Raw genomic sequence first — 22,461 nt, 5'->3', positions numbered from 1 at the left:
CAAGCCGGGGGAGGAAGAGGGCGGCGAACACCCCCAGCCTCCGGGCAGCGCGGGACGCCGGGGGGCCATTTGCGCCCGCGGAACATCGTTTGCATCCGGGTCAGCGGCGAGTCGGAGTCGGTCGGTCGGTTGCGAGATCTCCACAGCGGGAGGCGGCCGGCCGGCCGGCGTCTGTTGCGGGCCGGGGCTCGGTAAGAGCGGGGCGGGATCCTCTGCCCCTGCCCGTCCCCCTGACCTACGGGCCCCGCTCCCTGGCTCCCCTGCAGCCGGGCCGCAGCGCTCGGAGCTCCGGGGGCTGCTCCCGGGCTTCGCCACTGACTCGTTGCGCGGTCCTGGTCCGGCCCCTCTCGGCCAGTGGGGGCTGCCGCCCCCAGCACGGTGCAGCCGCGTGCGGGGCCCGGACTTCCCTAAGGTCTGGAAAGCCCGTGGGAGCCTGTGGAGGAAAGCGCTGCTGGGAAGAATACTTCGTGCCCCTGCAGCCAGCCTGGGGCTCCGTCTCCGGGGAGGGGTTATAGACCAGCCCCGCCGGCTGGGGGAGTGGGGGTGGGAGTAAACTAAGGCAGTAAGTCATATGGTTTGTTCCAAAGTCTTACTGCTCTGGCGTACTGAAGAAAGATTGATGTGGCGTGCTCAGATGACTGATCACCGAACACCCCAGAAGCTAATTCCATACACACACAGTGGATTTGGGACCCACTGAACTTGTAAACTTCTGAAATTTCCCCCTAGACAGGGCAGATTGGGTTGTCAGGTCTTCTGTGAATTCTTCCTTTAGGTCAGGGAGAACTAAAGTCTGCATTATAAATATGAAACAACCTTACATCTGTCTCTCTTTTTCTTAAGAACAGCACCATCTTGCAAGTGTTCTGAAGACCATACTTCTTTTCAGCATGTCCTTGAATGACAAGTTGTTGCTGTTGATAACTGGAAGGGTGATTGGAGTTTCCTAACTCCTTTGTTTCTTCTATCAAAAGCCCACTGTCTTCTCAAAAGTCTGTTACTTTAGGTACTATACCTTATTTGTGACAAAATGCTGCGATATTGGGGTGAGATTCCAGTGTCGACCAGTCAGGCCAACCGTAGTTCCTTTGATTTGCTTCAGCGGGAGTTTCGCACTGTGGAAGTCCAGGATCCTCCATTACATCAGCCCTCTGCAAACAAGCCCAGGCCACCCACCATGCTGGACATCCCCTCGGAGCCCTGTAGCCTCACCATTCACACCATTCAGCTCATCCAGCACAACAGACGGCTGCGCAGCCTCATCGCCATGGCTCAGGCCCAGAACCAGCAGCAAGTGGAGGGCATAAAGACTGATGAGAGCGAGCCTCTGCCATCCTGTCCTGCCTCCCCACCCCTCCCTGATGATCTGCTTCCTCTGGATAGCAAAACCCCCAAAATGCCATTTCAGCTAAGGCATAGTGACCCAGAGAGCGACTTTTATAGGTGTGTTGGTGTCACATTGGATTAAGTCTCTGCTGCAGTGAAGTCAGGCAAATTTATATGTACAGAGTCAGTCAGATGGATCCTTTTTGGGGAGTATTTATCTCAGAGGATCATTAAGGAGGGAGGGAGACTAAGGTCAGAAATCCTGAATTCTACTCATCTGTATTCATTTCCTATCTGTAAAATGCAGTTAGCAATTCTGATTTGTGTCTCAACAGGGTGCAGCTTAGTGTTCATAAATGTGTTTTGACATCTGATGGAAGGAGCTATAGAAGTTCAATTATGGGTTGTCACGGGAGATAGTCTTTCATCTTTAGATTCCTCATTTAAATCTAGTTGCTGATTCAAATCCAGTTTAGTTTCATAATGGCTGAAAGTCTATAAGCCTTACATATAAGCATTTGGCTGTTCAGTGGCCTGTAATGATGAAAGTAGTTGATGGTATCCCTCCAGTTCCTAATGGCTACACAACATAAACTTCCCTGCATCACAGTTGGCATTGTTCTTGATAATCTCAGCAGAGAGGTTGAGAATTGTATGGTCATGGACACTGAATTCCCTTCTCCCTAAAACTGGCTTTTCCGACAGAGGGAAAGTGAGACAGTTTGTAGGAAACTTATATTGCCTCTGCTCTACCTGTTCTTTTGGGGGTAAATAATAGGGGTCCATCTCTGGGGTTTTCCAACAGCAATCTTTATTTTGCCAGCACTACATTAACAAGAGAAAGTGCTTTTTCTACAGGATGCTGAGGTTCTTTACAGACTGTAGAGTTTTATTTACAGAGATCACTCTCACCCTTATAATACAGTATGTTCTTAGGTGGAATAAGGTAGCAGCCACTCCATACATGTTGTAGGAGAGAACAACAACTTCTATTGAAATAGGGGAAGTTTAGGTCAACAGAAAGTGATTAACCCATTGGGTTCAGATAGGACCCCAGGGTTAACACCCTTCCTACTCCTGCTGTGGGATCTTTAATGACCACAAATGGCTAAGAATTCTACTTTGTCTTACTTGAAAGTGGAGCTGGGTGACAATTTTCAGCCAAAACTTTTTTCCAGTGAGAAATGCAGATTTAACACCACCAAAATATTTTTCCAGTTTGTGTAGATTTTGCCAAATTGTTTGGTTTAAAAAAAAAACAAAAAATGAGAAAAAAAATCAATGTTTTGACATCTTCAGAACAATATTGTGGTTTTTTTATTTGAAACAATTAAAACGAAATCAAAACAAAATATTTCGATTTTGCTGAAACTAAACAATTTGTTTGGCTCCTAACAGATGTTTGTTTGGATTTGCTGAAAATTAACACACAAATTTTTGGTTCAACCCAAAACAATTTTTTAAAATTGCCAGTGAACTGGAAAGTCCTAGCTGTGGTAATGCAGTGCCCCCCATACACTACATTGGGGCAATGTTTCAGTAATCACTTTGAAAGATCATCATCTTGTAAAGAAAAGGTCAGCTGAATAAAGATAAGACTGGGAAAGCGAACTACATCAGAAAATAGTTTGTTTATATCAAGTTAAATAGTAATAGTAATGTGTACTTCAGTATGGTGCCTTATGCCCTTGTGGTTTATAACTATCAGTGAATCAAATCTTGTAGTACTCTTGCAAAGACTGGCATCATCCCTGTTTTACAAATGGGGAACAGGGACATATGGGTGAAGTGGCTTGTCCAAGGTCACTCAAAAAACATGTTCCCAACAGAGCCTAGATCACGACTCGTAGTCATGTAGTTTAACCATTAGATGCAATTAATGCATTTGCCCTACTGACTTCCTTTTTCAGAGCTCTTCAGGTACCTAAGATGAGAAGTCAAGGGAGGCTTACTTGGATCTTGTTTGATTTTGCATGCAGTTTGCATAGCTAACTCATTCTAACTTGTTTCATTTCACAGATGAGTTAAGCTCTTTTATTTTTTTAGTTGAGCTTTTATTGTAAAGGTTCAAAATATTTTTGATCAGATTTCACTTTGGTTTAGACAAATGTAAATCCCTTTCATGTTTAGAGTAATTAAGATAGTTATTGATAAAAACAGAACCCCAACCCTGTCCTTGTCTACTACAGTCATTGAGGATGGTTGAGGGAAACAATATTTATAGCAGTTAGACACCAGGGAAAGCTTAAGGACAGAATTGTGAAAAACTGGTGCAGTGCAACTTGGGAGTGACGTGTTTTGTGGATTATAAAGAGGGAGTTTTTAATGGGATGCGCTGAATTTGGAGTTTAATGCAAAACATGGTTTAATTGTGCGCCTCACAAAGATTAAACTGTTTTAAACTCTCACAGAACAGGAACTTGAAGGTCCATGTAGTATATGCTTTTATTCTGTTCTAGGCTAGAACAGAGAAAATCTGTTGTATAGACATTTTATGTGAATAAAAATAGCAGCTGCAGTTACACTAGCTAGAATAAAAGTACAAAGGGTGTCAGCCCTCATTCCTCTTCAATGAGAAAGATGATCATAAACAGAGATAGGGAAGTCTTTTCCTTCTTATGATACAGTTGGCTTTTATGTTTTCCTCTGAAACATCCATTGTGTTCCACTGCCAGAGACGTAGTATCAGACTAATCAGTTGACTGAACTATTTCAGTTCCTTTATCCACTGTAAAAACAGTCATTCTAGAGGAAATAGAGTGTGTATATACACTTACAAAAAGAAAGACTAGAAGGTTTTCATTGGTGTAGGAACTGAAAACAGAGGGTTAAGTTCTCAGCATTAAAGTTTAATGTATAGCAGCATGACAGGGTTGGGACTCACCACCACAGCACCTCCCGCTGGCATGTCTGGGAATTAGCTCTGTCCTCTGCAGGGTGCCCTCTGCTGGTGGTATCCCATCCATCATTTGCTCCCCTATTGGTATCCGGACCCATGTTGCTTCCTGCTCGGCAATGTCTGCTTCTGGTCAGTGCCCCTTAGTCCGTCCTCACACCCTTCTAGGGGTGGGGGGCTTTTAACAACAGTCTTTCTGCTCACTCCTGCTGCATTGGCCAACCACAACCCAAAGTCTAGCCTCTCACATGTGGGGCACATTGCAGTCAGCCAGGTACACACAATATGAGGGGAAAGGGGTTTGGGGGGGGGGGGGGGAGACCCAGGCCCACCCACTACTCTGGGTCCTGGACCAGGGACCCTCTAGCAGCAGCCTCCCTGCCCTCCTTCTTGTCTCTTGCTCATCTATCCTCCCTGAACTAATTCCCCTCTGGTCCCTCACACCCTCTAGGCCCTTCCAGTCAGGGCCTGCAGCCTGGCAGGTATTGGGCTGGAGCTCTCCTCAGCTCCTCCAAGCCTACGTTGCACTGTCCAGGTCTTCTTCCCTCAGGAGACAGACCTTCTCCTTTGAAGGTCTAGAAGAGGCTGCTCCTGGGCAGCCTTTATATAGGACTGAGCCCTGGCCCTGATTGGCCACCTCCTGCTCAGTCCTGATTGGCTCTCCCACAGGCCCTCCCTAATTGGCTGCCAGTCTGCACAGCTGCTCTGGCCTGCTCTAGCCCAGTCTCTCATAGGGGTGGGGCTGCTGCCCCACCACAAGCAGACTTATAATTACTGTCTGAGCTGGAGACTTCTACCATAACATGACTGCTAGTTTTCTCTCTGTCTGCCTCCAACTGCCATGGAACCATCTTCAAAAGAGACACAACCTACTCCCTCACCCTCTCCCCACAAAGCATCTCAGATGCCTTTTCTCACTTGTCAGTAGATGGTTTCTTATCTGGCCTCCGTTGCTGTTCTCTCTGACTCTGTTAGTTGCCTCCCTGACCTTCTAGTTGAGGTGCAGGCTCCACACCCCTTGCGGGTTGGGGAGTGGCAGCAGGCAGGAAGTATCCACTAATGGTTAGGAATTGATTTTTTACAATGGGGTGGCAACTTCAATGGGGAGAATGTGCTGAGGATTAGGATTTCTGATAGTAGCGACTGGGGGATGCAGAGCAGATCAGCCCTCTTCCTCTGGACTAGGACCCCAGTTTATCCCCAAAACCCAGCAAGTTTAGGTATATAACCCACCTGGGAACTAGTCAGTTTTCCAAGGGTGAAATCAGCACTATTTATACCAGTTGCTGGATATCCCTAGACAACTGGGCGCAGGCAGGTGAAAGACAATGGAGACACTAAAAAAGAGGTGTATTCAGAAAGGGAAAAGAGTTCCCTACCCCAGCAAAGCTCTCCTTATTGTAATCATTGTTCTCCAGCACACAGGTTCTCAACCTTTCCAGACTATTGTACCCTTTTCCAGCATCTCATTTGTTTTGTGTACCCCCACGTTTCACCTCATTTAAAAACTACTTGCTTACAGAATCAGACATTAAAAATACAAAAGTGTCACAGCACACTATTACTGAAAATTGCTTACTTTTTCATTTTTACCATAAAATTATAAAATAAATCAATTGGAATATAAATATTGTACTCCCATTTCAGCGTTAGGTATATAGAGCAGTATAAACAAGTCATATGAAATTTTAGTTTGTACTGACTTCGCTACTGCTTTTTATGTAGCCTGATGTAAAATTAGGCAAAAATCTAGATAAGTTGATGAACCCCCCTTGAAAACCTCTTTGTACCCTCAAGGATACATGTACCCCTGGTTGTGAACCACTGCTCCAGCACACTTTGTAACTAATTTAACCTTGTTTTTCCAGCATCATCTTTTGCATGGGGGGAAAATGGTTCTCAAGTGATGGGAATTTTTGCGCCTCATTTGGTAGAAATCAGCTCAGCAGTGTAATGTTTCATAAAATTGAAGTGCTCATGAGAAAGCGGTCTTTTCTTTCCCTAGACCTGCTGCTAGCTCAGTGCTCACCTTTGACAGCCTATGACTTCCTTCCATTATTTTACATGAGTAAACCTCAGTTGTTGCTCCACATATTGAATTGGCCCAATTACTTTCACTTTAACAGGCTAGTTAAACAGGAAAGGGCCCACCAGATTTTCCTTCCTTTAAAGGAAATGGCCTTGCTAGAGAGTGGCTTGGACACAAGAATGTTTCTGATTACTTCATGTGGGGGCAGTAGATGGCATGCTGTCATGTTAAGAGACTGCCACAGAAAATGTGTCATTTTATGAGGCTGGCAACCTCATTCACTCTGAAGGTTAAGTTTGATTGATCTGAGTTGACAGATTTGTCAGTCTGCTCTAAAGTGATATTCTGTACATTATAGGCCCATTGATGGGGATGGGGAAAAAACAACATTTCAGTTTATATATTCTTGGTTTGGGTAGATGGTTTTTCCTCCGTATTGTCTCCTGCAGTGGTGGTCCATAAAAACGTAGAGGTGTTCCTAGATCTTTATGTAGATCTCTGATGTAAGTGAGGATTTATTATTGTCAAATGGGCCAGTATCTCATAGTATTTATGGTAACTGAAAATAGCCTAGATCCTCTTCTGCAGAGATGATCACATTCTAAGCTTTCAAATTGCACACTTGCAAGTCTGGTACTTGCCAACCCACAGTGACTAAATCTTAGGGGTAAAGATTCTTCCGTTTATTCACAGCTATGTGACACTGATTAAGTGTTAAGCAGGCTCAAGTTTGGTTGGTAGCTGGATGACTTCTTAGAAAGCATTAGAAGCTGTAGAAAGTGGTATTCTGCTGTCAAAGTCAGTAGAGATAAGTGTTTAGGAGTGCTGTGTTTCTGGAGATGCCAAATTTTGAATGAGGTGTAAAGCCAAGGTTCTTACTAGTTATGGCCATGTGAAAAAGTAAAATAAAAAATCTTATGGCCTTTTTTGCAGAGGTTTGTTGGTATAGTGACACGTTCAATTTAAAACTCGCTCTTCTACCTGAAAATGTTTTCCTGTTGATACAAGCATGGGCAAATATGAGTATAACTCAAAGGAGTTGAGTGGGGGAATTTTCTCTCTCCCCGCCCCCAGCCCCCCAGTCTGTTTACATTGGACAGCACTTTGTTTATAGGAAGTTTCACTCTTTCCCCTGTATAACTAATTCATTAATCATCTTCTCCTGTTGTTCCTGTGAGGGGAAAAAACCCACCAAAACAAAAACAAACAAAAAACACAACCAGGAAACTGTGTTCATAAAAATACAAAAATTGGGATGGATACACAGAGAGAGGCACAGTACCTGGAAACTGTCTGTTTCTCTCTCTTTCTCTCTCTCTAAATGGGTTAGATTTTAGATTGACTATATTCTTTGACCTCAGTGTCCTGGCCACATACTAATTGGGTAATTAGGTTCTTTTCCAGCATTCTTTTTTGTTGCTAAATATTGCTGTGCATTGTTAAACAGTGGCTGGAGGTGGTGGTGGTGTATCCCAAACGGGCTAACTGAATTATTTCTCTAGTGTATTAGTTTAAGCTTGCAAAGTGCCTCATTTGACAGCTAGTAATTATATTTAACCATACCCCTCTACCCACCTAAAAAGAAAGGACCAGTCCCTGGCTTTGACAGTGGTTCTCTCCTGCTGTGGAAGAAAATGGAGAACTAGGCCCCTGTGTTGGTGTTGTAAGAGGCCTAGGGCTCTCCGTGAGCTACTGAAGAGTATGGCAATACAAAAAGGGTACAAAACAGCATGAATGATGCTTGGGCTACAGAGAAACTAGATGATCTTTCAATTGGTGTATCAGAGGGTCTGCTTTCTCCATTCTAAGGCAAATGACATAATTAAATAAAAATCCAGAAGAGTCACTTCACAGAGATTAATAACTAGGAGTTAATGACCTGAGGTCCACACAGCTATTCTTATTCCCCAGGTAATACCTTGAACTGAGGCTTTTCCTGTACTATTAATTGTTTTCTTTAACTTCATTGTTTAAAAGCATTTCATACTAGTGAAAAATGTGGAGTTGTGAACCTGGCAAATGATGAAGCCCTCTAGTTATCCACAGAAGGGTTTTGGTACTGACAGCAATAGTGCAAGCTTCTCTCTCACTACCTGACACACACATACCATGGCTCAGCCCTGTTTTGCGGGGGCCCTCTTTAAGGATCAGAGGGGAGCTGAAGCTCTGAGGTCCATGCATTTTTTCTGAGACTGAAAGGTGCCAGTTGTGATGGATGTTCTATGGTGTAGACACCTGCGTGCTAGGCACTGCAGTGAGACCAATCTCTCATCTTAAGTAAGCCACTAAGCAGTTAGCAGATGATATCTGTAAGGCATCAACTGGTGGCAAGTCATTGGAAACACTGGGTGGTGCAAGTGTTTGTGGAGGAGGTGAGGAATTAGGAAGTTGGGTTTGTAAGGAGATCAGAAAAGGAAACTGATCAGAAACTAAACGTGAAATTGACTGGTCTACTTTAACCACTGGAACTGAGTGAAGTATTAAAAAGCAAACAAAAACCATACCAAGTGAACAGAAACTATGAATTTTAAAGTCTGTTGGGCCAGACACATGCTCTTTTGTCTTTCAAATTCTTCAAAGCTTTTCTTTCCCCTGTGAAACTCTCAAATACTAACCCACCTCAGTAAAAACTTCTCACCCACTCATTACAAGAATATTGTAAATGTTGTAAGCTAGTGGTTCTCAGCCTCTCCCATACTGGGACCTCTCCTACCTTCTGCTTCCCATCTAGCTGGGATGTAGCCAGGACCCCCCTCTCCCATTTAGCAATATGAGGAAGGGCAGTGTGGTCATAACCCCCAAGCTGTGAACCCTTGTTTTAAGACAGCACCTTCCTCTAGATCTTCCAGCATGCTTTGTGTTACATTGCAAATGGTACTGTCTCTCTCTTCCTGCTTCTTCCATAGCACCAAGTGCATTGCTTAGACGTGACATGGAAAAAATGGGCTCGTACCTTTTTGTGTATACTTTGATTTAACAAAGTGTGTGTGCTCTGCTTGGTTTTTGTACATTACAAATTTACATCTTGTCTGTCTTGGAAGCTTCTGTGGATGACTGGAGAGCTAATAGGCCTGTGACATTAGAGATAACAAAGAAGTGAAACCTGATTAAGAGGGGAAGAGATTTGCATTCATGTTGCATTCATGTTGTTAAAACTCCTTTTTTGTGTGTTTAGCACCTGTTTAATTCAGACCTCTGGGATAAAAGCTCTTGGTTTAATTAAGGGCTGAGAAAGCTCAGTCCACATTTGAGTCACCCAAGGAGTCTTCTAGCATAAAAAAGAAAGATGAGACTTGACATTTTTGATATTTGTAAGGAAAAAAAAAAGCAGCCATAAACCTTCCAGGCCTCCTCCATACATAAGATGCCATAAAGGACCCAAACCCAACTGCATTTCCTTTGCAGGTCAGGTCACCTCTGCTAAATTAAAAGCACAGACCTTTTAACAGTCAACAGTTTTTTCCTCTTCCCCATTTTCCTGAGGTGGGCGAAGGCCTGCTCATGTTGTCCTCTCTGCTTTTAGAGGGAAAGGGGAACCAGTAACTGAGCTGAGTTGGACCTCCTGCCGGCAGCTTCTCTACCAGTCCATGGCCACCATCCTGGCCCATGCGGGGTTCGAGTGTGCCAATGAGAGCGTCCTGGAGACCCTGACAGACATTGCTCATGAGTACTGCTTGAAGTTCACCAAGCTGCTGCGCTTCACTGTGGACCGAGAAGCTCGGCTTGGGCAGACGCCTTTCCCGGACGTAATGGAACAGGTGTTCCACGAAGTGGGCATTGGCAGCGTGCTCTCTCTGCAGAAGTTCTGGCAGCATCGCATTAAGGATTATCACAGCTACATGCTGCAGGTGAGGATAGAGATGTAAAAAATACTGCTTAATGAAAGACACTCCCAGTGCAATCTCTTGTTGCTATATAGAGAACTGTCTGGATCAGTGAGTTAACGTCCAACTAGATCTCTTACTTTGGGGGGGGGGGTCAGGGAGGGTTTTAGTAAACCACCAGAAGGCAATAACCTCCCCATGTGGGCTGCTAGGGGGCTAGGAGCGTTGTGGTAGTAGCATGTCTGCCCTCTAAGGGAGGAAGCCCCTTAGTTATCCACCCTTTTGCTGATCTAGAAGTATGCGGGTGGTTGGCCTGGGAGGAAGCTGTGTTTCAGAAAAGTGAGTCAGCTCAATGAAGGAGATAAGGAAGGAAAATTGTTGGGATCTTCCCCATCTTCTTTTCTCCACCAGAAGCTCCCACAACTCGTTTAATATTGAAGAGATCTATTGTTTGAAAATAGATGATCAAACAAGTAAATTCTTCTACAGAGAGAGCCTATTCAAGCAGAGAATTTGTGATTAAATTACATCAAATACTGGATCCATAATTTATCTGATCTTCCATGGATTTGTGTAAACCATCCAACAACAGAAACAGGATACTTTGATTTCCTCAGGTTCTCTAGAGTCTAGTTGAATAGAATGGTAATCATGCAGTGAGTGAGGAGATATGCATAGTACTAGAAAGCCCCTGGTATTTATCAGAATGACGGAGTGCATTAAATAGTGTTCAGCTTGACATGAAACAGTTTCCATGTAAGGAAAACAAAATTCAGAAGAAGAAAAGAGTCAGTACTGATTTATCAACTTGATTTCTATTTCTGTGGGTCACTGGGATGTTTAGCTGTATTTTAGTAATGTAAAGCAGTGAGCACACACAAACCAACCTAATTTTAATATATAGCTCGTGAAATGAGGTGGTTTGTTGAAACTGTACAGAAAGTTCAGTCTGAGAATACGCTGCCATGTAGTTTTTCTGTGAGCTGTTAAACATCTGCTGCCACCTATTCCCAGCAGAGGCTGCATTTTTCGGTGAATGCTGAACCAACTCCAGATATGCTAAAGCTCTTTGGAGTGAAAAATGCAATATAAATTTCTGTTATCCCTGCAGGGAGCTGGTTTCTTTTGAACTAGTTTTTCCAGAGTTAAACGCTGGCATATTGTTTTAGTGACATAGACATAAAGATATTCTCTCCTTCATGGACTCGTGTAAATGCTATGAATGTGAAGGAGAATAATATTGAGGCTCATTGAGAGGAGAATTGTACCCCCTGTAGAGTACATGACCTGAGGCAAAATCTGTCTGGTCTGAGCTTCCTAGGGATTTATTCTGTGTTCCCTACCTTGGTATTTGAGAGACTTCTGGAGCAGCTCAGTTGCACTCCCACACTCGTCCTGCATGGCACCCTGTGACTTGCACAGAGTTTGCATAAATCAGAGACCTGCAAATGTCAGTGGCATATAAATTGTTAGTGGTTCTGATGTTTATCAAAAAAGCTACATCATCTGGATTCCTCTTCACTAAAAGATTTTTTTGTTTCAAAAATGCTGATTGTATTGGTTAAAAGACTCTTTTTGCATTATGAATACCTTTTAGTTCAATGTAAATGTTTATAAAACAGATGGACTTTAGCTAGTAATATCAGTCCCCACCTACAGCACTCCCTGCTGTTTTGAGGTCTGGGTTTCCTGCATAGCTGTAACCTAGGGAGGGGGGAAGGGATAGCTCAGTGGTTTGAGCATTGGCCTGCTAAACCCAGGGTTGTGAGTTCAATCCTTGAGGGGGCCATTTAGGGATCTGGGGCAAAAATTAGGGATTGGTCCTGCTTTGAGCAGGGGGTTGGACTAGATGACCTCCTGAGGTCCCTTCCAACCCTGAGATTCTATGATTCACTACATCTCACTCTTGACTTGCAGTAACCTCTGCTACTTCAAGGTGTGTGTAGATGAGGAAGTAGGTTTTGTTTTAAAACAGCAGTACGACTGCACCTCAGTCTAGACCTGTAACAGTCACTGTAATTCTAACCTGGGCCTATCTGGAGCAAAAGGCTATTGAACATTACAGAAATGTGTGATACAGACAAGTACTAGTAGTAGCTAGACTTAGACTGCAAAATTCACTTAATTGATGGTGTATGGTTGATAAGAACCTAAGTTTCTAGAGGTGAAGGGTTGCTGCTGAATTTCATCCCTATATTCATTTCACTGAAATGGTGGGAGAAAATGTTCATTGCATTTCTGTTGTTGATTGAACAGAAGATAGCCAGGTTCTGTAGGTTGTGATTAAAAATGGTGACAGACAGCTCAGAAGTTAAATAGTTAAAGTTTAGGAGTGGGACTCAGGACACACATGGGTTCTATTTCTTGTTGTGTCCCAGACTTGCTATGTGTGTGTGTGTGTTAATTTCTGGGCCCCCGTTTCCCCATCTATGAAATAAGGCTGCTGATACTTATTCACCAGACAGGTGTGAATAACTTATTGGAGCCTTAGTAAATTAACCCCGTTGAAGTCCTTTTAAATCGTCAGATGGAAGAAGTTCTGAAAGGACAAACCATCATAATTATTATTAATGTGTATAATCTGCTCGAGTACCTGTTTCCTTTGATTAGAAACCAGTGATCTTTTGGGGAGAGGGAACACTGTAACACAGTTGCTTTCACTGCTTTGTCTGAAAACTCCAGCCTTTGTGTCTCCAATGATTACTGGCAGGTTAGCAAGCAGCTCTCCGAAGAGTATGAGAAGATTGTCAACCCTGAAAAGGCAGCAGAAGATACAAAACCTGTGAAGATTAAGGAGGAGCCAGTCAGTGATATCACCTTTCCCATAAGTGAGGAGCTGGAGGGAGATCTGGCATCTGGCGACCAGTCTTTGCCTGTGGGAGTCCTTGGAGCTCAGAGTGAGCGTTTTTCTGCCAATCTGGAAGTAGAGGCGTCCCCGCAGGCTACAGGTAAGGGGCAGCCTTCTATTGTAAACACTCCCTCAGCTTTTCCAAATGGCCTTATGTATTTTACTTTAGCAAAGCTACAGCTGATGGGAGTTGTTTTTGGTCATGTGGGAGGAGGGTTCCGTTTTAAATTAAAAAGCAGCAGTGAGGTTTGTTTAAAACCTTGCACAAATACAAGATAGATACAAAACAGGGAGCAAAATGTAATGTAGTTAATGAAGTGCTAAAGATTTACCCCATACAAATAGATTGGAGTATTCTGCAGTAATACTGCAGGATGCAGAGTTTGCACTAATGTTACTCTAATGATAGCAGCCATTGTGCCAGCATAAAAAGTATACAGTAGAAAATATTCTACAGCAATGGCTACAGTCAATGGACGCATGTAAGCCCTTATGGTGTTATATTCTACAGGAGGGGTGGGCAAACTTTTTGGCCTGAGGGCCACATCTGGGTATGAAAATTGTATGATGGGCCATGAATGCTCGTGAAATTGGGGGTTGGGGTGCAGGAGGGGGTGTGGGCTCTTGGATTGGGCAAGAAATGAGGAGTTCAGGGTACAGGTGGGGGCTCCGGATTGGGGCACAGGAGATGGTTAGGGGTTCAGGCTCAGGGTGGCGCTTACTTCAAGCAGCTCCTGGAAGCAGCGGCATGTCCCCACTCTGGCTCCTACGTGGAGGCGTGGCTCCGGCCAGGCGGCTCTGCGTGCTGTCCCATCTACAGGTGCTGGCTCGGCAGCTTCCATTGGCCACGGTTCCTGGCCGATGGGAGCTGCAGAGCCAGCACTTGGGGTGGGGACAGGATGTGGAGCCCCCTGGCTGCCCCTACATGTAGGAGCTGGAGGGGGACATACCACTGCTTCTGGGAGCCGCGCAGAGCCAAGCAAGCCCCTAACCCTGCTCCCCAGCTGGAGCTCGAGGGCTGGATTAAAAGGTCTGATGGGCTGGATGCAGCCCACAGGCCGTAGTTTGCTCACCCCTGTTCTACAGTAATGGTTCAAGCACTGCAACTTACAATGATATTACTCAAGTGTTTGCTGCTACTATCATAGAATTATGGTAGTATATGTTTGAATAAGGGTAACCTTCTGCCAATCCAGTATAACGAAGGGAAAATACTTTTGAACACTTGTAAAATGTGTATAAGAGGAGGGCCAACAGACTTTCCTTTTGCATATGAAGCAACAAAAAAAAGCTGCTTTTTATTCTCATTCCTAATGAATAAACAGTTACAAAAAGGATTCAGTTGATTTTCCTTTTTTGAGGTGGTGCCAGGAGTTTACCACTTCCTGAAACGAACAGCACAGGAATAGTTTCACTTGTAATGAGGAGCTTGCCTGAGGATGCCTGTTGCTGGATTATTTGGGGCTTGTTTAGTTCTGCCAGCTGACTGCTGTGGGGAGCTTCTACTTTATTAGTATTCTGTGAAGTTTTACAGTGCTGAACACACTAATCAAACTTGCCAGGTAGCTCATGACTCAAGGCCAGAACTTCATGTTATCAAAAAATTGTGGTCCACATTCTTTGATCCAGGAATAAGAACAGGAACACAAATAATGAGGGAAGGGGGAACTGGTTGAGTCAAAAATTGTTAATGGGACTTACAGCTCATTTGTCCCAAGTTGGTAGTGATTGATCATCACCTTCTGACTGCTATTTAGATTCATAGATACTAAGGTCAGAAGGGACCATTATGATCATCTAGTCTGACCTCCTGCACAATGCAGGCCACAGAATCTCACCCACCCACTCCTGCGATAAACCTCTCACCTATGTCTGAGCTATTGAAGTACTCAAATCATGGTTCAAAGACTTCAAGGTGCAGAGAATCCTCCAGCAAGTGACCTGTGCCCCATGCTACAGAGGAAGGTGAAAAACCCCCAGGGCCTCTTCCAATCTGCTCTGGAGGAAAATTCCTTCCTGACCCCAAATATGGTGATCAGCTGAACCCTGAGCAAATGGGCAAGATTCACCAACCAGGTACCCAGGAAAGAATTCTCTGTAGTAACTCAGATCCCAGCCCATCTAACATCCCATCACAGGCCATTGGGCCTATTTACCATGCATATTTAAAGATCAATTAATTGTCAAAATCATGTTATCCCATCATACCATCTCGTCCATAAACTTATTGAGTTTAATTTTAAAGCCAGATAGGTCTTTTGCCCCCGCTGCTTCCCTTGGAAGGCTATTCCAGAACTTCACTCCTCTGACGATTAGAAACCTTCGTCTAATTTCAAGTCTAAACTTCCCGATGGCCGGTTTATATCCATTTGTTCTTGTGTCCACATTTGATCATTTGCGTGAAATGGGCTGGCAGCACTCTGTTCCATTCTAGTAGATGAGTGTTCACATCACAAAACCATCACTACAGTTAGCAGCTTCAGCAATGGTAGCGAGGCCTGATTGGGCCATGGAGACTGAACTCCCCTCTTGCTCCTAGAAGTCATCGCTCCAGGTCAGAATTGAGGCACGTTGATTGGCAGTGTGGGAGAATCTTGTACCACTACAGCCTGTATTTGTACCTGTTCGGAATCTACATACAAGTTTCAGTCTGTATGGCTATCAGTCCAGCACCATGCACCGACTCTGCGTTCTCTGGAAAATTATGAAGAACCCCCACACTCAAAGAACCTGTGTTTTGATTCGTATATGCAACCACCTGAACACAGCCATTCCTTGCAGAAATAAGTGTTTCACTCAGAAACCCAGTTAAAAGTGATGAGGTCTCTTCTATTAACCTTAATCCAAATTACGTGTGCACTGAGGGGAGACGTCAGAGTCTAGTGGTTGTTTAAAGAATAACACACTGTTGAGTTTTAAAAAACATAAATCCCTCAGATGTTTTGCTGGGAACTTGTATTGTTTTCTGCAGTGCCTCTGAAATGTGAAGTGCTCTTATTTTGTGTGAGAGGGAATGGTGAACTGATTCATGACTGATTCATCTGAAAAGCTCGGTATTAGCATCTACCACTTGAGACCCAGAGGATAACATACTAGCTGTATATTAAATGCCCTTTGCTCCTCTGATATCAGATTGATGTTCTCTAATTATGAATATAAGTGTTCTATTCCTTTCTGAAAATCCCTGTTCACTGCACAAGGGCCTCTGTGTGCTGGAAACCACATCTCTCTAAAGGAGTCCCACTGTGGAGCTGGGCAATGTTGAGTGCATAACATCAGATGGAGGGAGAGGAAACTACTGGAATTAGGATATGGGCATCTTCAAAATGGGAATGAGCCTATTAGGAAGGCAGCAATGTCCAGTGGTTTGAGCACAAAACTAGGAGCCGGAGGCTCCTGAGTTCTAATCCTGCGTCTGAGTATGCCCTTTGTTGTGGTCATGGGCAAATCACTTCATCTCTTTGCAGATGGGGGAATGGAGACAAACATTGGAATACTATTTCCTTGTCATGTTGTGAGAGTGTTGTGAGGATTAATCCGTTAGTTTGTTATGTGCTTTGATGTTAAAGTGCTCTGAAGATGAAATGTCCTGTGTAAACATTAAGTAGTTTTACTCATTGGTGACAACACTCAGTGACAAAGGGAGCTAAAGGGAATAGGCCTTAATGGTGAATCAACATTGGTGAAAGAAGGAAACCCTCCGATTATTGCTTAGATTGGGACTGTAGCCTTAAACCTGAGAGCATGTTAATGATGTATCCTCGTGGTTGAGAAGAGGGTAGATTCACTTGAAATGAACATAATGGGGATTTTTAGTGAAGCTTCTGGACACCAATAGGCCCTGTAGTTCTTCCTGGCTGTCTAGCTCATAGAGCAGGGGTGGCCAACCTGTGGCTCCGGAGCCACATGCGGCTCTTCAGAAGTGAATACGCGGCTCCTTGTATCGGCACCGACTCCGGGGCTGGAGCTACAGGCGCCAACTTTCCAGTGTGCCGGGGGGTGCTCACGGCTCAACCCCCGGCTCTGCCACAGGCCCTGCCCCCACTCCCGCCTTCCCCTGAGCCTGCCATGCCCTCGCTCCTCCCCCCAGAGCCTCCTGCATGCCACAAAACAGCTGATTGGGAGGTGTGGGGAAGGAGGAGGAGGTGCTGATCAGCAGGGCTGCCAGCGTGTGGGAGGGGCTAGGAGCGGGGCCAGGGAGCTGCTGATGTATTACTGTGGCTCTTTGGCCATGTACATTGGTAAATTCTGTCTCCTTCTCAGGCTCAGGTTGGCCATCCTTGTCCTAGACCAGCATAGCCTGTGCTGCCTGCTGCCCCCCACATAGGGTCTCCCTCAGCCCTGGTTTGGGCTAAGCAGTTGTGGAAGGTTTACAATGCAAACACCATTGTGATGTTAATGGAAGGATTCTCTTTGTATAACTGCTAGTAACAGGGGAAGTTCAAAATGTTTGGCTCAGCACCCAGAAGCTTAGATGCTTATTCAAACTTGAGGTAAGCCTCTTGAGTCTGCAAACTAGGTTTGGAAATATCCCAAGCTGGCTTCTTAGTTTGCATCTACATTTTATTTTTCATGTGAATTTAACCCTGACCTCCAGGGACCACATGTGAGGAGCGAGACAGGATTTCAGTCTCCCTTTAGTCCTTGGTTGTTATGCTAAGACTCTCAACAAGGGGCCCAATTAGTATTAGTTGCGGTAGTGGGTATTTTGTCTTTTTTTCTTTCAAAATAAATGTGCAGAAATAACAAAGTCTATAATTATCCCTCTTAAGGACAAAATTAAAATAAAACAAAATCCACCCATCACTGTGTTGGAAAAAAAAACAACTTGGATATAATCTTACACAAAAGGCCATCATAAAAATGAAAAATGGGCAAAGGTTTGGTGGTCCATTAACCCATCTTTCACTGACCTCCTAAAGGACTTCTTGGTGGAAGTTTTGGGAAGAAATTATTACCACTTTTTTATTTTGCATTGTGGTAACACCCAAGAGTCCCAAGTAGACTCTGGACCCCATTGTGCTAGGTGCTATACAAACACCTAGGACGTCACAGTCCCTAACCTGAAGCACTCAGTGTAACTGAAGAGAAGATGCAAGAAAATGAGTAACAAACAATAAGAGGGAAGGGCAGGAGAGAAGATGAAGGTGACTTTAAGAACATCAGACAGTGGCATGGGTGAACAATGTGCATGACCAATAATAATGAAGAATGTTTATAACATTTATTTAAACCAATCACTCTTAAAATTCCTTATGAACTCCTGGTCTCCTTAACAACTGTTCTTCCTCCTTCTTAGGTCATCTTAGGGCTCGCTGCCTAGTTTGTTTGTATTTATTTTAAAGGAACTGATCATTCTAGGTAGGTGCCAACTAGGGATAGTCTGTTTAGAAAGAAAAACAAACTATACCCACAGCTCCCTCAAACAGTGCCTCCCACCATAGAGCATCTCCTCAGCAGGCCTTAGGGAATCACTGAGTAGAGGATTCCCCCATTTCCCATCTCTCACAGAACAGCTTGGAGTCCGGCACTGCTGGCACTTTAGGGCCTGCTGAGGCCATCAAGGCATCACCCCATGGTGATACTGCTGTGTCCTCCAAGGCCAGGCTCCATGGAGAGCCTGGGCATCTTGGGTAGAGCCCTGTGCTCTTGGCACTAGCTGATGCTGCTGAGTTCTTGGAGGATGCCTGGCCCTTCTAAAACTGACTCATTCAATAGTCACACTATCAGAGGCTCATTCACCTGCACATCTACCAATGTGATATATGCCATCACGTGCAAGCAGTGCCCCTCTGCCATGTACATTGGCCAAACTGGACAGTCTCTATGTAAAAGAATAAATGGACACAAATCAGACGTCAAGAATTATAACATTCAAAAACCAGTTGGAGAACACTTCAGTCTCTTTGATCACTCGATTACAGACCTAAAAGTGGCAATTCTTCAACAAAAAAACTTCAGAAACAGACTCCAACGAGAGACTGCTGAATTGGAATTAATTTGCAAACTGGACACTATTAACTTAGGCTTGAGTAAAGACTGGGAGTGGATGTGTCATTACACAAAGTAAAACTATTTCCCTGTGTTTATTCCCCCCACTCCCACTGTTCCTCATACGTTCTTGTCAGCTTCTGGAAACGGCCCACCTTGATTATTACTACAAAAGGTTTGTGTTTTCTCTCCTGCTGGTAATAGCTCACCTTACCTGATCACTCTCGTTATAGTGTGTATGGTAACACCCATTGTTTCATGTTCTCTGTGTATATAAATCTCCCCACTGTATTTTCCACTGCATGCATCCAATGAAGTGGGCTGTAGCTCACGAAAGCTTCTGCTCAAATACATTTGTTAGTCTCTAATGTGCCACAAGTACTCCATGGATGGCTGCACTGAAAAAGAGGCAAAGGGCTTAGTCAGCCCCTGCTCTAAGCAGGAGGTGATCAAAGTAAATACTGCTTTTATATGCTTTGTCTTTTTGTTTCGCAGCTGTTCTATCTCCAACCTTGTGAGCCCAGTCTTAGGGGTTAGCCTGCTCTTGCTCTTTCTCCACTGATCGGGCTGTCCTTTGCACCCGTACATCTGTTCCCATGCACTCTTTACTAGGTGACTGATGAGTACTCTCTCTCTCTCTCTCTCCAGGTGCCGAGGTCAATGCTTCCCCTCTCTGGAACTTGGCTCAGGTGAAAATGGAGCCTCAGGAAAGTGAGGAGAGCAATGTTCATGGGCATGGGGTCCTAGGCAGTGATGTCTTCGAGGAGCCCATGTCAGGCATGAGCGAAGCTGGGATGCCACAGAGCCCCCATGGCTCCGAGAGCAGTTATGGTTCTCATTCCCCTGATAGCCTGATGGGATCCTCACCTGTCTTCAACCAACGCTGCAAGAAGAAGATGAAGAAGATGTGAAAGGGAAGAGGGCTTTTTTTTTTTCAAATTCTGCTCATGCTTGAAATGAGCCAACAGGCCCTTGGTATCATGTAGACTATAATAAACAGGGCTGGCCCTGAGTTTTGGGGGACAGTCTGTGAAATTATCATGTGAGGTTCGATCTGCAGTGCATGTCAACCCACCCATCTTCATTCTGCCCATGACTCCTCTTCTCATTGGGCTCTGCTCTGTATCCCCATCCACGAGATTGCAGGAGAACTCAAAATGGGACCCATCCCCATCCTACAAACATGGCAGTGTCACCAGATCTCTGGAGGGGTGGGAGTGCGGGGGAGAAAGCAGGCTAGTAGTCTTGTTGACAGTGGCTGTTTATACTCACTGAGCCGGGGGTGGCGGGGGTCAAGGCTGCATCTTGACAGTGAGCTTCTCAAAGTGGAACCAGGAGCAATTAGCTTTACCTAGCGCTGGCCCTGGTAATAAACAGCTTCCTTTATTTTGTTGGATTGTATGTGGCAATTTCAACCCAGCTGAGTTGCCCTGTTTGAAGCTGCTATCTTGACAATTTAAAATAGCTTTTGTTTTGGTTCCTGTTTTTTTTTAAAATGGCATAGCTGATTGATGGCAATAATTATTTTTGTTCTGTGGATCCAAAGATGATGTTCAACTCCGAGCCTTTAATTTGATTCATTAAGTGTCTCTCTTAACAAAAGCTGGAATGATCATGAGTCAAGTAGGAACACTGGCTTAAACCAGCTCTATACCTATAGCCCATTGGGAGGTTCAAGGGAGGTTTACTGAGCCTCATATTTGTCCTTACAGTTGCACATTAATCTTCTGAAAGAACAAGCTCCAGGCGCATTGTTTTTGTTTGTTCATATAACAGTTATGGTCCTAATTCTCTTTCTTGATTGTATTTCATGTTCATTGTACAGAAATAGAAGCCAAACAAATAAAACTCTCCTGCATGTCTAATAAGACTCAGTGGCAATAGGGTTTCATGGACATCAGTGTTAAAAACTGTTGTCTCAATGTTAAAGGTACTGTCTAGTGGTTAAAGAACTATCCAAATATTTAAAGTATGGTTGGTTAAACAGAGGACTTGGGAAACGGGAGATCTTTGTTTTGTTCTGTTCCCGGCTCTGTCAGTGACTCATGTAACCTAGGGAAGATGCAGCCCTCCTGATGTTGTTTCCTTACTTGTAAAAAGGGAAAAGTAATGTGATGGGTTCGGTCATAGAGATCCCCTTGGGACTGTCACCTGATGTGCTGAAATTACCTCTGAGCCTGTTTTCCTTGCCAGCTTGGGACTTCCAGAACCCTGTCTTGTTGAGCCAGACACACTAGCCTGCTGCAACACAGACCAGGGTCTGGTCCACAGACCAGGGTCTGGTCCACGCACCAAAAGCTGCAGATTTAAGTGAAAACAGCTCAGCAGGTTACCTATCTCCAGCACCCAGACACTCAGCTCCCAATGGGATCCAAACCCCAAATAAATATGTTTTACTCTGTGTAAAGCTTATACAGGGTAAACTCACGAATTGTCCGCCGTCTATAACACTGATAGAGAGATATGCACAGCTGTTTGCTCCCCCCGGTATTAATCACTTACTCTGGGTTTATTAATAAACAAAAGTGATTTTATTAAGTATAAAAAGTAGTATTTAAGTGGTTTCAAGTAATAACAGAACAAAGTAAGCCACAAAGCAAAATAAAACAAAACACACAAGTCTAAGCCTAATACATTAAGAAACTGATTACAGGTAATATCTCACCCTCAGAGATGTTCCAATAAGCTTCTTTCACAGACTAGATTCCTTCTTGGTCTGGGCCCAATCCTTTCCCCTGGTACACTCCTTGTTAGTTCCAGCAGACATCTCAGGTGGTAAGCAGGGGCTCTCTCATGACTGGCAGCCCCCTTTGTCCTGCTCCACCCCCTTTTATAACTTTGGCACAAGGCAGGAATCTTTTGTCTCTCTGGGTTCCCACCTCTCCTAAATGGAAAAGTACCAGATTTAAGATGGATTCCAGTATCACATGACATGGTCTCATGTCACTGTAAGACCCCTAGTCTCCATTCTTCCTGGGTTGGCCCACAGGTACACGGGAAGACTTGCAGGTAAATAAACCATTTACAACCATTTGTCCTAGTCAATAGGAGCCATAAAGATTCTAAAGCACCATTAATGGCCCACACTTCGCATAATTACAATAGGACCTCAGAGTTATACTTATATTTCTAGCTTCAGATACAAGAATGATACATACATACAAATAGGAGGTATGTATTTAGTAGGTTATAACCTTTATCATACCTTACAAGAGACCTTTTGCATAAAGCATATTCCAGTTATATCATATTTATAAGCATATTTCCATAAATAATATGGAGTGCAACATCACAAGTAATACCGGCCTTCCAGTGGTGGTGTGAGGCTTAATTAATATCCATAGAGCATGTCGAGATCCTCTGATGAAACGTATTATGGGAACTAGTATAACTGGGTGGGATTGTTGCAGGATGGAATGGGGAAGGAGAGCCCTGGCCACTGAATGTTTTCAGGACTTTTAACTGGCTAAGGATGAAAGAATAGTGTATCTGCCACTCTCTGGAGCTTTAGAAGAATCTTTTAAGCCTTAGTCTTAAGTGCTTTTTT

At 44.2% G+C, this 22,461-nt stretch overlaps 1 protein-coding gene across 3 annotated transcripts; it reads left to right on the top strand.

Moving 5' to 3' along the window:
• Window positions 1-13: 13 nt before the first annotated feature.
• SUPT7L (SPT7 like, STAGA complex subunit gamma) lies at window positions 14-20,784 on the top strand. 3 transcript variants are annotated; one of them, XM_084622222.1, is made up of 6 exons: window positions 29-191; window positions 844-1,006; window positions 1,103-1,443; window positions 9,775-10,099; window positions 12,786-13,023; window positions 19,563-20,784. In XM_084622222.1, the coding sequence occupies exons 3-6, from the start codon at window positions 1,178-1,180 to the stop codon at window positions 19,823-19,825; spliced, it is 1,092 nt and encodes a 363-aa protein (XP_084478348.1). In that variant the 5' UTR covers window positions 29-191; window positions 844-1,006; window positions 1,103-1,177; the 3' UTR covers window positions 19,826-20,784. The 3 variants fall into 3 exon arrangements, with proteins under 3 accessions (XP_084478346.1, XP_084478347.1, XP_084478348.1); XM_084622220.1 differs by having other exon boundaries at window positions 14-191; window positions 844-1,443; XM_084622221.1 differs by having other exon boundaries at window positions 27-191; window positions 849-1,443.
• The last annotated feature ends 1,677 nt before the right edge of the window (window positions 20,785-22,461 follow it).

Source organism: Lepidochelys olivacea (assembly GCF_965140295.1).
Source record: "Lepidochelys olivacea isolate rLepOli2 genome assembly, chromosome: 3".
NCBI classification, from domain to species: domain Eukaryota; kingdom Metazoa; phylum Chordata; order Testudines; family Cheloniidae; genus Lepidochelys; species Lepidochelys olivacea.
Note: the sequence above shows the minus strand (reverse complement) of the source record. Positions and strands in the feature narration are given on the sequence as shown.

Coding starts and splice junctions, on each gene's coding strand:
- SUPT7L (XM_084622220.1), top strand. CDS start 1,031: ATGCTGCGATATTGGGGTGAGATTCCAGTGTCGACCAGTCAGGCCAAC. Junction 10,100..12,785: donor ATCACAGCTACATGCTGCAG/GTGAGGATAGAG, acceptor GATTACTGGCAG/GTTAGCAAGCAGCTCTCCGA. Junction 13,024..19,562: donor GGCGTCCCCGCAGGCTACAG/GTAAGGGGCAGC, acceptor CTCTCTCTCCAG/GTGCCGAGGTCAATGCTTCC.